A 15,796-nucleotide genomic window follows, 5' to 3' on the forward strand; every position below is an offset into this window, starting at 1 on the left:
CCACCCTAAGACCAGATATAGTTCTGTACTCTACGAGTCGTAGGATTGTATTCTGGATGGAGTTGACAGTTTGTGCTGAGGACAGATTCAGTGTCAGTAACTCGCGGAAGGACAGGCGGTATGCGGATCTGGCCGATCAATGCCGAGCAAACGGGTGGCAGGTCGTTTCTTTTTCGGTTGAGGTAGGTGTGCGTGGTTTCATCCCGGACTCTCTTCGGAGGGCTCTGAAAGCGCTTGGGTTTTCTAATCGAAGAATAAAATTTATTTGTAATTTGTGCAGTAAGACGTCTCTGCGAAGCAGCTACATCATCTGGTTGCGACGTCAACAAAAACACTGGTCGGAAGATCCACTTTTCTGAGGTACTGTATGTGGGGCTCCGTTTATTGAGGTGCGTTGAAATTTATTCTCTTTATCTTATTATTTCTTTTCTATAATTTCCCCATATGAGTTCCTATCAGTTGCTGTGAACACCTTGAGTGGAGAGCGCTTGCTCGAGCGTTGAACCGGGTTCTTAATCCACCATACCCAGTTCGCAAGGCTGGGCGGGGTTGTGAGCAGGCTTTCATTTCATCTTTTCTTATTATTTCTGCTTTTCATCTCATTACAACAATTCTGCGCTTTTTCTCCATCTGCGCATAAAATCTAGACTGACAACCTGCTTGTTAAATCATGCACCTGCTTTCAGGCGTAAAAACCCTGTTGTAGAGGTCTCAGTCCTCATTTGTTAGACTTACCTGTCTTTATAAATTGGAAAGGCTTCCTGTCTGAAGCCTTTCCATACTGGTACTCGATGTTCCAGTTTTGTGACACGAGAATGGCACGAGAATTAGTGTACCGCTGAGTGTACCGCTATACACGTGGTCGACACGTAGTCGACACGTTGTTGATACTTTTTTGACACGTGACCCCGTCAACGGTCTGCTTTGTGCCAATGCCACTCGGTAAACGCCGATGTCGCGTACGACAAAGACGACTATCCCGTACGCGAAATAGTTGAGAATTGCATGACGTGGACCTGACGGCAAGGACAACTGCGAGGAGGCCCCTTTCGGTACCCCTGACGGGAAGGAGAACTGCAGAAGTCGACGAAGTCGAACGAGGAGGCCCCTTTTCCGTACCCCATACTGCAAAGTGCCATTGATGGATACCTTTTGCACCTGGAACGACCCCTTAAACGCTGTCGCGGCGACTATCCCGTACGCGAAATAGTTGAGAACTGCTGACGTGGACCTTTTGCACCTGGAACGGCCCCGTAAACGCTGTCGTGTCGGCGGAGTGGATGTGCAGGGTACTAGGGTGAAAAGAATTGCTGCAAAGACGTCCCCTCTACTAGGCTCTAGTCTAGGCCTTTGCCTTTGGAGACATGGCGAACTGAATGCGCAGGGCGAAAAGAATTGCTGCAAAGACGTCCGCTCTAGGCCTTTGGAGACATCGTGGGAACTCCTTCCGGTACTATACAAACTGCTGACGTGGCCGTGGACATGTACATGGAGAGTCATGGTGGGACTTCATGTACATGGATACATGGTGGGAATTCCTTCCGGCACCCCCGTACCGCAAAGCCAACGGTGGGGAAGGAGAAGTGCAGACGCGCAGGAAGACGGCCGAGGAGGAACCAGGACGAGCGAGCAATGGCAGGACTAGCTGGACCGTAAGTAATAGCTGAATTGTGCATGACAACTTGACATCCATGCGGCACTCGCCACTTGCCACTGCATATTTCTTGTCCACTAACAATGTCTCTCCTCTGCCCCCTGTGTGTCCACGGCCCTGTTGCTGAATTGGCCCGATGAATCGAATGTCTTCCGCAACTGGAACGGCCCCGTGAACGCTGTCGCGTCGGCGACTGAATGCGCAGGAGGGAAAATATTGCTGCGAAGACGTCTCCTCTAGACGACGGTAAGGCACCCCATTGATATGTTGCCAGTGTGTGCCAGGGTATCGCGCGATGGTGAATGAAGAATGATGAAGGGTACGGTGGGACTGTAGACCTGTTACCTTCTACTAACACGTTATCAGGTGGAGAGTGTCTTGTACTCACGTTATCAGGTCGAGAGCGTATTGTAGTCACTCTCTCTATTCCTGTACTTCATTACGTTTAAGGTGTACGTATAACTTCTCAAAAAAATGTAATGGTCTACAGTCGTGTCGGAAGGGTACGGTGGGACTGTAGACATGTTACCTTCTAACACGTTATCAGGTGGAGAGTGTCTTGTACTCACGTTATCACTATATCAGGTCGAGAGCGTATTGTAGTCACTCTCTCTATTCCTGTACTTCATTACGTTTCAAGTGTACGTTTAACTTTTCCAAAAAAATTAATGGTTCACGTCTTCAGATAGAGAGCGTATTGCACCCACTGTCTAGTCTCTGTAGTGCATTGAGATTTTGTTGATCGAACATGAAATGGATACACAGACAAAGCCAGACCAAGTACATGGCGAGATGTCGCCAGAAGAACGTCTTCAGGTAGAGAGCGTATTGCACCCACTGTCTAGTCGATTTTGTGGATCGCACATGAAATGGATACACAGACAAAGCAGGCCAAGTACATGAGAGAGTGGACGATGTGCAGATCGACACGGCCTGCGGGTACTTCATTAAAGTTACCCGTGACATAACTAGGATAAAAGTTAATCACTGCAAAAAACATTGCCAAGTATGTGAGCACTTTGGACTTGACAGAAGAGTGCACGGGCGACGTTGACAAAACATACTGCGGTGCAAGTGGATTTCACTGCACTTCTCAGTTTGGGAAATGCTCGATTATGACAATTTTCCGTGTGAGTGCACTAGCCCTGAACAGACATGTAGGTGACTCGTAGCCTACCTCACGACCTTCTGCTTTCTTTCTTCATCACTTGTATCTTGCAGGTATATCATCCCGTGACGACCACATTGAAGTCTGAATTTGAAGTGTGAAGATGCTTCAGCAACCACATCGTACTTTTCCATTGCTTTCATTGTGCTTCTACTGTGCATGTGTGTAACTTGTGGGGTAAACATGTGATGACATTGTATGCTGGCGACACGGTCAGATGTTCATGCGTCTAACGTACACCTGCATGTTATGTATTGAAAAGGGTTTGCCACTTGCGATCCTGGGACGAGTATCAGGTCCGCTTTGTCCTGTGTGGGCTGTATCAGATTGCTGTTCACTTCTCTATCTGTTGGATATGTGACTTTCTGCAAGTTTCTGGTGTATGATGGCCACGTCCTTGCTTGTCACTTTGCATGATATCACATTCTGTATTCGCTGCTTCCATGGCATGGTCTGCAAACTGCAATCCTTGGGCAAATGTCATGTTTGCTATGTTGTGCTTTGGCCGTCAGCTTGTCTACACGCTGTAGTTGAATTATTTTTGTTTCACAACTGACTTCCTCAAGTACGGTGGCCACTGCTTTGCATGGCATTATACATGAAGAATTTCCTGTTTGTGTCGTGTGCATGTGCGTATGTGTGCGTGGCCACGTGTGTGTGCCGTGTGCATACACATGTTTGTGTATCTGTGTGCGGGGTAGCGAGGCGGGGAGGGCTGGTATGTATCAGTGTGTTATTGCAGTCGCATGGCTACATACAGTACATCGCGCGCATGGTCATCATGTTTACCTTCGGGGTTGGGGTGGGGAGGGAACGGAAAAAGAGCTGAAATTATCCATATAAAAATCGCTCTGTGAGCGGTTCTGAAAAACCTTTACTGGTACTGCCCCGTCGTAAAAGTAAGAAATTAGAACTGGCCCATTGTCCCCCCAAATGCGAACTGATCCACCTAAATCGTGAATGACGGGACCCGAACGCACCAGTAGCACGAGGTTCCTACCTGTGGATGCAGATGGGGACCTTGGTCCGGACCATAGGCCATGTACTGTACTAGCGGTAGGCTTCCCTATCAAAATAATAAATTCTACTGCTACTACTGGTGTTACCCTATGATAATTGCCGTGATCCTGTGCCCTCCCGACCTCGTGCTACTGGTGCGTTCGGGTCCCGTCATTCGCGATTTAGGTGGATCAGTTCGCATTTGGGGGGACAATGGGCCAGTTCTAATTTCTTACTTTTACGACGGGGCAGTACCAGTAAAGGTTTTTCAGAACCGCTCACAGAGCGATTTTTATATGGATAATGTAACTTACTCTCTCTCTCTCTCTCTCTCTCTCTCTCTCTCTCTCTCTCTCTCTCTCTCTCTCTCTCTCTCTCTCTCTCTCTCTCTCTCTCTCTCTCTCTCTCTCTCTCTCTCTCTCTCTCTCATGCTCTATGTTGAGCCACATTGCCTCAATCACAGCCAGCACCCGCATTACTCCAAACTCTGTGCCCTGTGTGTTTGTGTACTTCATAGCGGTCTAGTATCTGCATGTGCATGTGGGATGTGAGCTAATTACAGTCCATTCATCGGAAACTGTCCCGCTGGCTTTTGAAAGTCCGATTTGGGCCGAATTGAGGATCAAAAACCCACTTTAAATCAAAAATCTGGGTTTGGGATCTGCTTCTCCAAACATTTTCCCATGGCACACCTGTCCTGATTTTGTAAAACCTGGCTGAATTTCTTTTTCCCTGTTCTTGGACTTTTCTGGCCTCAAATGTGGCAGGGAGTAATTGCACGGGTCACACAATGCAGGATGTACTGTTGTTTTCACGATATCTACAACTATGTGTGGGAGACACCAAAAGGATAGGGTGCCAGTTTCCAATGAATGGACTGCAGCATCAAAAAGCATTCTTTCTAGACCAAAGAGTGGTATATATGATAAATAAAGGTAGAAATATTTTACTTTTTTGATATTACTTCCTCCGCGTCATTAAAATTGTCGCTTCCCAGATCGATTTTTCGAATTTATTTTGTCCACTCAAAGGGCAAAGAAATCAGCTAGAAATTGAGGCAGAGCATTGTCGACGGACCAAACTTTAGTTTGTGGCCTCCCGCTTCGCTGTACTTGCAGCTAAGGTCGACGTCTTCATCAGAGCTTGAGGCAGACCCTTCAGCACTCAACAATACGCTGAACAAGACACGCGTTCAAATTCAGGTCAAGAAACTTCGTTTTCAAGCGATCCATGCCTCCAGGTGGCAGGCGATGAAGGCAAGCTAGCATTTTTCAAGTACACTGTAACGACCTTCCAGCGGGATAGGGTAAGCACTTCCGCACCTTCTTTCCTTGGCAAGCGCTTCGCTGATTTTGTTGGTGTTTTCAGACCTGCTACCTTCGCAGCAACATGCGCCACAAGTAGCGCATTTTAGGAATTTGAGAACACCTTCTTGCCATCGTCAACTTCAGCATTTCGTATTCAGGAGAGATACCAGGATTCTTATACCCAAGCTTGCAGTCTTGATAAATGCCCACGCGAACGATGTGGGACGGCACGAACTCCAGAAAAAACGATATGCGCTCTGGGGCGGAATAGTGCGGAGCGCGATGAATTTGCTTGGCGCGGAAGAGAGCTCCGACAAAGTCTGAGACCATCACGGCTTCAGTAACAAGTAGACATTGCGCAGGGTCGCACCAATGTTCGAACACAGAAAACAGCGATTCCGACAGTCTGACTAAGACGAGCCAAGTCACAAACATTGCGATGTGCGAAGCGACGATTTTAATGACGCGGAGGAAGTACAATGAGAGTGGCTAATCAATGGCTTGTCTACCAACTCTTTGAGATAACTAGCTCTAACACATCTACGAAGCGCAAACCAACAACCTTTCAACTTGGAAGGCTCAGGTGCGGAAAGTTCCAATGAGGCGAACGTCTCAACATCCATGTCATTTTGTACCTTGTGGTCGTACTATCTGACTGTATATTATCTCGTTACCTTGGTGGACGGTTAGTCATAACTCGTAACTACTTATTGGTCCTTTCTCTTTACATGCTCCTATTGGCTCGACATCCGAGTTTTTATTAAGAAATATTATAGACAAATTTGCAAGTTTGAACAGGTAAAACATTACATTAGAATGAAACCTTTCGCCTTTACCTTCTGAAGTGGGTACAATGGGAAGGAGGAATATCTGGGAGAATCAACTATACTTCTTTGCAGCACACGTGTGAATATACACATTCGGAAACAAAAGCAAAATGGAAAATGCAAGCATTGTGCACCAAGCCGGCTGTACACATGTTCAGAACTTGTCCTTGTAAAGTTTTTGTAGAAGAGTGTATTCTCTATGGCAAACACCTCCAAGTTACGGGCACCTCGGTCTGAGTACCGGGCACCTGGCTGTGGGTGAGTTGTAGTGGAAATAATGCATGAATGTTCATGAATGCACATGCACATGTGCGTGTGCGTGTGCGTGTGTGTGTGTGTGTGTGTGTGTGTGTGTGTGTGTGTGTGTGCCTTGAACAGGCGTCCTTACCAGCTTCACGTTGACGACTTTCCTCCAGCCGAAGTTGACTTTGTGCACTGTTACACTTTTCAGCAATTTGTGCCTGTACCAGAGCCATGTCTGATGTGTTGCCGTGTAGGACAATTGTGTTAGTGTCCTTGTATCTCAACAGGACGCTGCGCTTCTCAGCTCCCAACTCAATCTGCATTTCATCAGAAGCCGACAGAAGTTCCATGTCTGGATGTTGAAAGGTGGATGATTTCAGAGTGCTACTGATTCGGCTCTGAATTCGCTTCTGTGTGGACCGAGTGGATCTACTGTCAGGGCCAGTGAGCTTGAAGATGACCTCTTGCTCCTCGAATTCGGAGTTGTTTTTGTATGCCATTCGGTCAAGTCGATCCTGTTTGCGTACTGCCCTTGGATCAGTATCCAGGTCCTGGTCAAGCGCATCATCTTCATCGTCATCATCCTCTTCAAAGTCAAGCTCATCGACTTCCTCTTGCCTGCTAATAGTCTCTGCGGTGACTTCGAACTCGTCCTGAAGAGTGGTTGGGTGAGATGGAGGCGGTGCACCAACTGACACCATGGCTTGTGCGGTGCTCTGGACAGCTAGCTGGAACGGTTGCAGGTGATTAGGTGTGTACACCACCAGGAGGATAGACTTCAAGCTGGTCCGTGCCATGGACTGAGCACTGAACTTTCTTATGGCATTCATTGTGCCGTCGGCACAGTGTGTCACATCAAAGCCAAGGCCACCCGCTCCGAGTGCTGGAATGGCGATGGAGGGGCAGTTTAGCTGGCTTGCTTTCTCCAGGCACCCCAGGACAACATCTTCTATGAATTGCTTTTGATTTACCACCTTTGATGCATAGTTCATTACAGCGTGAAGGATGTGCTTGATGTTTTTCAGGTTTCCACCCGATGTATCATACACCTGTCCTGGCGTAGCAGCAGTTTTCAGCTTGGCTTTTCTGCCATCCAGTGACTTCTGGACGGAGTCACCAGCCACGGCTAAGATGGCTTTCGACATTCCTAAGCTTTTCATCTGCAGATCGGGCATGACTGTTGTGACGATAGCAGCCACATTCTCTGTTGCAATGTCAGCTTGTTTAACCTTGGTTGTAATGCATGCAGCAGCAGCAGCAGCAGCAGCAGCAGCAGCAGCATTGGATGATGGTTTATTCACCAAACTACGTTGTGTCCGGGTAGCCGGTCTGTTCGTCACGCCAGAAGCCGACCGCACTTGGTCCAGGTGAGCCTGGAATGGAGGAACATGCCTTTGGTCATACATCACAAGTCGTATGGTCTGCACTGTACTCGATCCAGCCTGTGAGTCGAAAGCTTCGATGGCTGCAAACGTTGCCTGCACGCAATCTTGCACAGAGTAATTCAGGCCACCAGCACCCAAGGCAGGAATTGCAATTGAGGTACATCGGAGTTTGCTGGCCTCATCCAGACACTTGGTAACGATGGCTTTGAGGAAGTCTGTGGGTGAAGAGGTCTTTTCAGCATACTCCATAACGGCGTGTAGGATGTACTTGCTGTGTAAACTTCCAGCACCGGTCTTAATCACTTGACCAGGATTGGTCTTCTTCTTGCCGCGGCCATTTATCGTGTTCAGCTCACCTTGAACCCCTGGGCCTGCCACTGTTGCTACATTCTTGGACATGTTCGCCTTGGACATGTCCAGGCTGCTCATCGCAGGGATGACGATGGCGTCAACTTGCTCGCCCGTGATGTCACCCTGTGCAACTGTAACGTTGTGAAGTGGAGGTGTAGCTGGATGATTGGACGTGGTCCGTTTCCGTGGTCCCGGCTGTTGAGTCCTGCTGCGGTGCTGGCCAGACTGAGCACCCAGAATTGCTCGACGGTTTTGCAAAGGCGCCTGAAAATCTTCATCGGAGTATTGATCTGAACAATAGGAGCTGTCGGGGCTCGAGTCGCCATCACCTGCCCCATTGTCGCATGTGGTTGATATCTCATCTAGGAAGATGGAGTGCATGTTCGGATCAAAGATGCACAGGATTATCTTGCGCAATCGTGGCACTGACGTCGACTTGCTGAACTTGACCGCAGAGCCGATGAGAATCTCAGCAACACGTCCGGGAGGGTAGCGACTGTTACCGGCACCCAACGAAGGCACAGCAAGTGAAGCCAGGCCTTTCTCGTTAGAATCCCTCATGATGTTGATCGCAGCCGTCTCCAACACCTGAGCACGTAGCAGCAGAAGAATGAGAAGTGGGCAACAACGATTCGTCACTGATCATGAAAACAAGTGCTTGTGCCCTGTGAAGTGTTTGATTATGAAATACACTCCTTGTAATGATCTGCAGAGCCAAAATGTATCAGAAGGGCCAACTAAACAGTAGGAAAGGGAAGGAGGAAGGGTGGGTGGGTGTGTGTGTGTGGGGGGGGGGGGGGGGGTGTTAAAATACGGCTAACAAACATACCCATGAAGACAAGTACTGTAAAAGCCCTATATATAACGAAGTGCTAACTCCAACGAATTAACGAGGAGAAATCTGTCATTAAAATAGAAATCGTTATACAGAAATCGATACATATACTGTCCTATTGAGAGTTGAGAATGAGTGAGAATCGTTACCTTTGGTACACGTAAACTAGTCAATTTTGGGAAATCGTTATAATTACATGCGCCTCGTTAGAATAACAGCTTTTACAGTAGAACATATTGACGAGACGCATGGGAAGAACCATAAAAGTCAAACATGTACCACACACGCACGCATGCATACATGCACACACGCACACACGCACACACGCACACACGCACACACTTCACACACACACACACACACACACACACACACACACACCAGGGGCGTACATAGGGCGGTTCCCGGGATGCCCGGGAACCAGTAAACAAAATTCGATATGGGTACGGAATATTTTTGATCCAGCTATTTCAGGCCCAGCACATGCAGTGCGAGTGCATGCAGCTGTGCAGTGCATGCCTAGCGCCTGGAGTCCGCGCCTGACGGTCCGAGGACGGTGGCTAGCCCAGGTGTGAAAGCGGTGCTGGGACATACCGTAGATGTGAGATGGTCTACTGAACTGGGTTCAACAAAGTCTCTACATCGCCGGATTCCTCGGTCTCAGAGTCAAATTTTCCTTTGCAGTTTGTTTTGACAAAGTTCGTCGTGTTTTGGACGGTGCTTTCGCTTTGTGGAAAAGAGAAATGAAGCGTCGACATCCAGAGGGCCAGCGCTCTATTCAGAGCTATTTTGAGCAGCAGGCAGAGCGTGTAGCCAGTGCTAGTGGCGAAGGTCAAGAGATAGATGAGAATGCAGACGCACCTGACTTGCAAGCGCAGGCTGCATGCAACGAGCAGCGCTGAGGAAGAAATCGTCGGCGAAGCTGTAGAAGCGACCGTTGTTGGAAGCTGCTGCATCATCCAAAATTTACTTCAGTGACATGGGAGTGTGTTGGAAGGGATACTCTGAAAGTCGACGTCCACAGTGGAATCCAGTCCCCCGAAATTTGACCGACACGGAAAAGATTTCCGTCATCGACAATCATTGTGCGCCACCGAAGGCGAAGGATTTCATTTCCTGTGCAAGTCCAGATGGATGGCAAACAGCGCCACTTTCAACTATCCTTGTTAGAGGAGTTACCCTGGGTAGTCTTTTGACCGGCGGGCCATAGTGGCTTCTGCTTGCCCTGTGTGATGTTTGCTCCAGATGATTCGAAACTAGTTACTTAGGCAGCTTTCAAGACTGCATGCAATCGTCATGCTGAACAAAACATCCATAAAACGGGGAAAAGTTCAGTCTTTTAAAATCAAAAATGCGTAGCAATGACATCGTCCAGCAGCTTGTGGATGTTAATTTCACCCAGTCTGAGGAGAATGTGCAGAAACTCCGTGGGATACGAAAACGAGCACTTCAATTGTGTGGAATGTTGGTTCATCAGTTGGCATGGGAACCACTCCTGGAGGCGAGCGGCGTACGCCCCTGCACACATACACACACACACACACACACACATACACACGCACGCACGCACGCACGCACACACACACACACACACGCACACTGTACCCAGTAACTACGCTGTATCCTACCTGCTCTGAACCATGCCCAGAATAATTCGGCAGGACAGCATGGTACACGTGGCTGGCTTGTAGATTGTATCCCTTGGTCACCTTGAACGTACCAGCCATGACTGGGCCCTCACGCTGTACAATATTGGAACATTCTTTTTGCAGACTAGACCCTGCTACTTTGCTGATAGCTGCGGCAGTAGGACCAGCTCCATTCATCTGCAAACTTGATCCGCACGAATTGACAATGGCATCGGCCTGCACCACAAAAAGGAAAAGCATACAGTAAAAGCTGATGTAAGCAATCTGAGTGGTGGTATTAGAGACCACCTACTTTTAACAACCGTTTTTCCATGCACGGACAGTTCTACACAGGAGCTTGTTGGAGAACATGCACTCCACGCCGGCTTACGGCCAGTTCACTCACAACACCACAGAGCTTCCAAGGAAATTAGTTATTCTTCTAGATGGAAAATGAGAAACGTCTGTTATCACCACAAGTTGGAACTAACTCCACGCCAAGATCAAACGGAAGCTAAGCCCGAAAAAGAACCATGGCCAGCTTGCCAAAAGTAACGCGTAGCAAGCGTGCACGCAAGCACACTCCATACATAAGTCAGGATGCACACAAAAGCTACAAACTCGGAATAAGGGCAGCGCAGACCACGCCGAAACCGCAACTAGAAGATTGACCGCTGACAGGTCAATCAGTGAATGGAAAAGCATGCACCACCGCACGGACGCGCACTCACTAACCTACAACCAATACACGGAAAATGGCATCACGCAGAAGGTATACCAAGCAGAGCATGCACAAGTAACAATACAGTTCCAGCCAGTGGCTGCCACGTTACCATAAACTACAACATCTCCCTCCCTGGTAACATCACCTTAAAAAGACAATAATAGGCAAGCACATCGAAAGAAGCAAAGAGAAACGAAAGGACATGAAAGTTCTGCGAACCATCACCAGCTACTAGTTCTCAGTCGTATCTCACTGGAGCCCTGATACCAGCTCTGTTCCGGAGCACATATCTTGGCTCTTCAGCTCTAGGCACACCTGCGACTAGCTCACCGGGCTCTAGCCGCATCGGGTAACCACCGTCATCCTCGCTCGCATCATCTGGCTGAGGCGGCTCAGGCAGGTCTACAGTAGGATTGGCTGCGGCACGCTTCAGCAGCTCTACGTTGACGATCTTCTCCACCCTGGGGTCTTCCACTTTCTGAACGACTACAGTCGACTCCGACAACACCTTCTTGACTCTCCAGCCAAGCTGAAACTTCGGGAGGCGTTTCTGCGCGCGGCTGGTCATCTTCATCATCACCACGTCACCAGGCCCGTAACAGCAACTTGCTTTGTCGGCGTCTTCTTGGGAATCAGCTGACGCCATTTCTTCATCGATCAAATCACGAATGGCAGCTGCTTGACGCTGCAGCTCAGCCGTCCATGCTGGCAAGGTGTACAGGGGCTGTTGGGCCTCTACAACAAGACCACGGGGCTGCCAACCAGTCATCGCTAGCTGAGGCGAAACTCCCGTTGCTCCATGCGGTCGGACGCGATAGAAGTACAGCAGCATTGACAGGTCGGTCTTCCAGTCGTTGGACTGCGAGTGTACTTTGCGAATCAGAGTCAACAGGGTCCGGTTGAATCTCTCCACGCTTCCTTGTGACTGAGGGTGTCGCACTGCACCGTGCTTGACTTCCACTCCAAACGCCAAGTACAAGGCGTCCATGACAGCATTGACGAACTCTGTTCCGTTGTCTGATCTGACCACCTCCGGCGGACCCCATCGGCAGCACACAGACACAAACGCCTCGGCAACTGACTTAGCGTCATGGTGCTTCAAAGGTATCACCTCCACATAGCGCGTGAACATATCCGTACACACCAAGACGCAATGGAACCCAGCTCGGCTCGGTCCTAGCTCCAAGGTATCAATCGCCACAACTTGCCATGGGCGCGCCGGCACTTCGGGACGTGTCGGCGAAGCATGACCACCAGCAGCAGGGTTTGCAGCGGCACAACTGTCGCAAAGACCGACGAACTCCTGGCACTTCCTTGCCATCCCAGGAAGGTAGCACTGCTGACGCATCATCTCATGGACCACCTCCCATGATCCGTGGCCAGTGTTCTCATGGGCGATTCGGAGGGCATCTTGCTCTAGCAAGCTCGGAATCACGGGCACCTCGCATGCTTCATTGGCAGGCGGCAACTTGATTGACCGATACAGCACGCCATCCCGCACTCTCAGCTGTGGTGCCACCTTCTGAAACTGCTTCGCCCTAACTGTCTGCATACCGTTGACATCCTCCACCGTCTGCTGGATGGCAGTATCTGCTCCCTGCTGGTCCCGGATGATGTCGAAGGCAAGTGGGGCAGAACTGTGGACACCTGCACACGCACTGCTCTGGGTCGCCGCCGCAACCACCGGTGACTCGGGCATCTTGAGCCAGGATGCCGGCACACGGGTCAGACGGTCAGCCAGGTTTTTCTGTGAAGGCACCCACTCGACAGATATCTTCAACTTGTAAACCTCGACCAAGTCGTCAATCAGCTGCAATCTACGCTCTACAAGAGCTCTGTAGAGGCCATTCACCTTCACTCGCTGGACGTTGCCCAAGAGAGACTTTAGCCATCCATGCACCGTCTTCGAATCGGTCATGACTCGAACGTTGGCCACTCTGTGATCCACGACAGCAGACAAGCCACGAAGGACGGCGTCTAACTCGGCAACGTTGATGTGCCGCTTGTCTGACTTAGGCCTGAGCCAACAGTGATCCTCAATCACGGAGCCATCTTCGCTGATGACAACACCTAGCGCCAGGTTGGATGCATCGCACCATAGGGACACGCCACCAGTCGACTTGACTGTCCACTTGCCGTTGACGGGATCCTCTCGTGAAACTTGATCCTCCACCGCACGACACAACTTCTCAAGCGCAGCTGAGACAGGCTTATCCCAAACCGCAGCATCTTCACAGCTCACTCGCTTGATGTAGCTACAGCACGGTCGCAGCCACGATGCAACAGGGTAATGACTCGTCAATCGACCGCACCAGGAGAACACTTCTCGCTTCGTCGGCTGCTCTGGCAACGTCAGATCCATGCCATCACGGCGACGCCACATCACGTCTTCACTCGACGTAGCAACCGATAGTTGCATGCCAAGCACCCTTGCGCCGGCAAGTACCTCTGGTGGCTTCGTCGGTAATCCGTACCGACTCAGCGCCGCAGTCACCTCCGGAAGTTGTTCGGACGGAGCAACGACATCGTCGACATAGTTGTCTGCATCAGGAAAGTCGCACAGCGCAAACTTCACGATGGCGTCCATGACTTTCGGAGCTATGCTGAGACCAAATGCCATTCGTTCCATGACATACGTGACTCCATTGAATACCACGGTCTGATACCGAACGAGGCTGGGGTCGACGTGAACTTGTAAAAACGCCTTCTTGATATCGACGACTACCTGGTCACCGCCACGGCGTCTCCACTCCCTGATCTTCTGGTCGCATGCAGGCGCGTCGCCTCCAGGATGGGAAAGAATCGCCTCATTCAAACGACGGTAGTCTAAGCAGGGACGTACAGGCGTAGACGCCTTGTGTCCTTGACACACAGCCATTAGAGGGAGGATCGCACCTGACTTGCCGTGTCGATCTGGATCATGGGGCACCATCCAACCATGGTCGATCCACGACTGCACCTCCTTCTGGTACTGTTGCTCCTGCTCTGCAGAGAGCTTCTTCCGTGAGTACTGTGTCACTCCGGAGCCAATGCTATCAGTCGGCTCTACACCACCTCCCCAGACCCAGGCGACGGTCCACGACTTTGCACTATTGTCCCAGCGCACCTTGAAATCGGCTGAACTGAGGGTGACACCATCCGAATCTCGCTCAACAGAGATGTGCCTCGAGAGCTTCTGCTTCGGCGCTCGTTCAGCATGGCCAGCTGCGGCAGCCGCTACATCGGGCCCTTTTCCGAACCGAATGGCACTCGCCGAGCCATTCTGGTAGCGTATCTCAAGACCACCAGCCGCGCTGGCAACGTCATTGCCAAGAATCAGGTCAGCATCCACTCCCTCATGCTTTGAAACTACCAGGAAGTCCACGCACAGTTCCGGAAGCTGAACTATATCATCATGTTGCTGGACAGTCGCAGCAACAGATCCAACTGACTCCAGGGACGTGCCGTCGATGCCGACCACCCAGTCAGTTGTCGATTCCACCTGATCAGCCAGGCCCACGGCAGTTACTACACTCTCTTTCATCAGAGATCGCGTGCATCCAGTATCCACAACCGCTGCGACTGATATCCAAGAGTCATCATGGCCCTTAACACACACATCAACTTTCAGCAGCTTAGAGCTCTGCCCACCAGTTGATATTGGGATTCCGTCAGCATCAGTAGACACTCCAGCCTGACAATGCCCAGCACTCACAGCCACTGAAGCAGACTCAGTCTTGGCCTTTGGACAATTTCGCCTGATGTGGCCATACTCTTTGCAAGAGTAACACTGTGGCCCTCGTGACTTGCCAGTGGTGTGGCTGTTGCCCTTGGCCTTAGGGCAATTCCTTCTTACATGACCAGGCTCCTTACATGAATAGCACTTGACGGCTGCAGCCACGGACTTCCCTCCACTGACACTTATAGTATCATCGACGGACATAGCCCTGACACGTTTGATCATATCGGTAAGAGTCATGCTACCGCTAGAGCACTGGATTCTCACCTCTCTGGCGAAGTCTCTGGGCAAGCCCCCAACAAACTGTTCTAACAGCATCGGATCTTTGTCGTCCGCAATGTTGTGACCAGAGCTCTTCAACAGCCTCTTTAGCTCCGCCGCATACTCGTCTACTGACTCTGTGGATCCCATGGAACGCGCTTTGAACAAGCGGTAACACTCCGCAGCAGAAGGAGCAAAGGCTTCAGTCAACACCTTCTTCACCTCGTCAGGTTTCTCCTTGTCCGAGTCGGGCATGGCGTTGAATACAGTATACGCAGCCTTATCCAAGAGCAACGGCAAGTTTGCCATCTGCTCTTTGCCCGTATCCCACTTGTGGGATTTCGCCAGGATCATAAACTTTGACCAGAATACATCTAGGTCGTCACCTCGCCCTCGGTACGGACGCATAAATCCATCCAACTTCACAGACATTTTATTCTCACGAACAAACACTAAGACTTTCTATTTCCTTCCGACTCCACAAAAGTCCTACTCTGCAACACGTTGTCCCGGGTTTCGGCACCAAAAGCTGTTGGAGAACATGCACTCCACGCCGGCTTACGGCCAGTTCACTCACAACACCACAGAGCTTCCAAGGCAATTAGTTATTCTTCTAGATGGAAAATGAGAAACGTCTGTTATCACCACAAGTTGGAACTAACTCCACGCCAAGATCAAACGGAAGCTAAGCCCGAA

The 15,796-nt window shown here is 50.1% G+C and overlaps 1 protein-coding gene across 2 annotated transcripts in view; it reads right to left on the reverse strand.

Moving 5' to 3' along the window:
* Nucleotides 1–4,201: 4,201 nt before the first annotated feature.
* Nucleotides 4,202–15,796, reverse strand: part of LOC135815723 (uncharacterized) — a 58,251-nt gene continuing 46,656 nt past the window's right edge. For both annotated transcript variants that reach the window (XM_065329055.1, XM_065329056.1), the window contains 2 exons: nt 10,398–10,634; nt 4,202–8,522 (listed from right to left, as the gene is read on the reverse strand). In XM_065329055.1, coding sequence (XP_065185127.1) covers nt 6,153–8,522; nt 10,398–10,634 — 2,607 coding nt within the window. In that variant the 3' untranslated portion in view covers nt 4,202–6,152. The remainder of the gene's footprint in view (nt 8,523–10,397; nt 10,635–15,796) is intronic.

Source organism: Sycon ciliatum, chromosome 4 (genome assembly GCF_964019385.1).
Source record: "Sycon ciliatum chromosome 4, ocSycCili1.1, whole genome shotgun sequence".
Taxonomy (NCBI): Eukaryota; Metazoa; Porifera; class Calcarea; order Leucosolenida; family Sycettidae; genus Sycon; species Sycon ciliatum.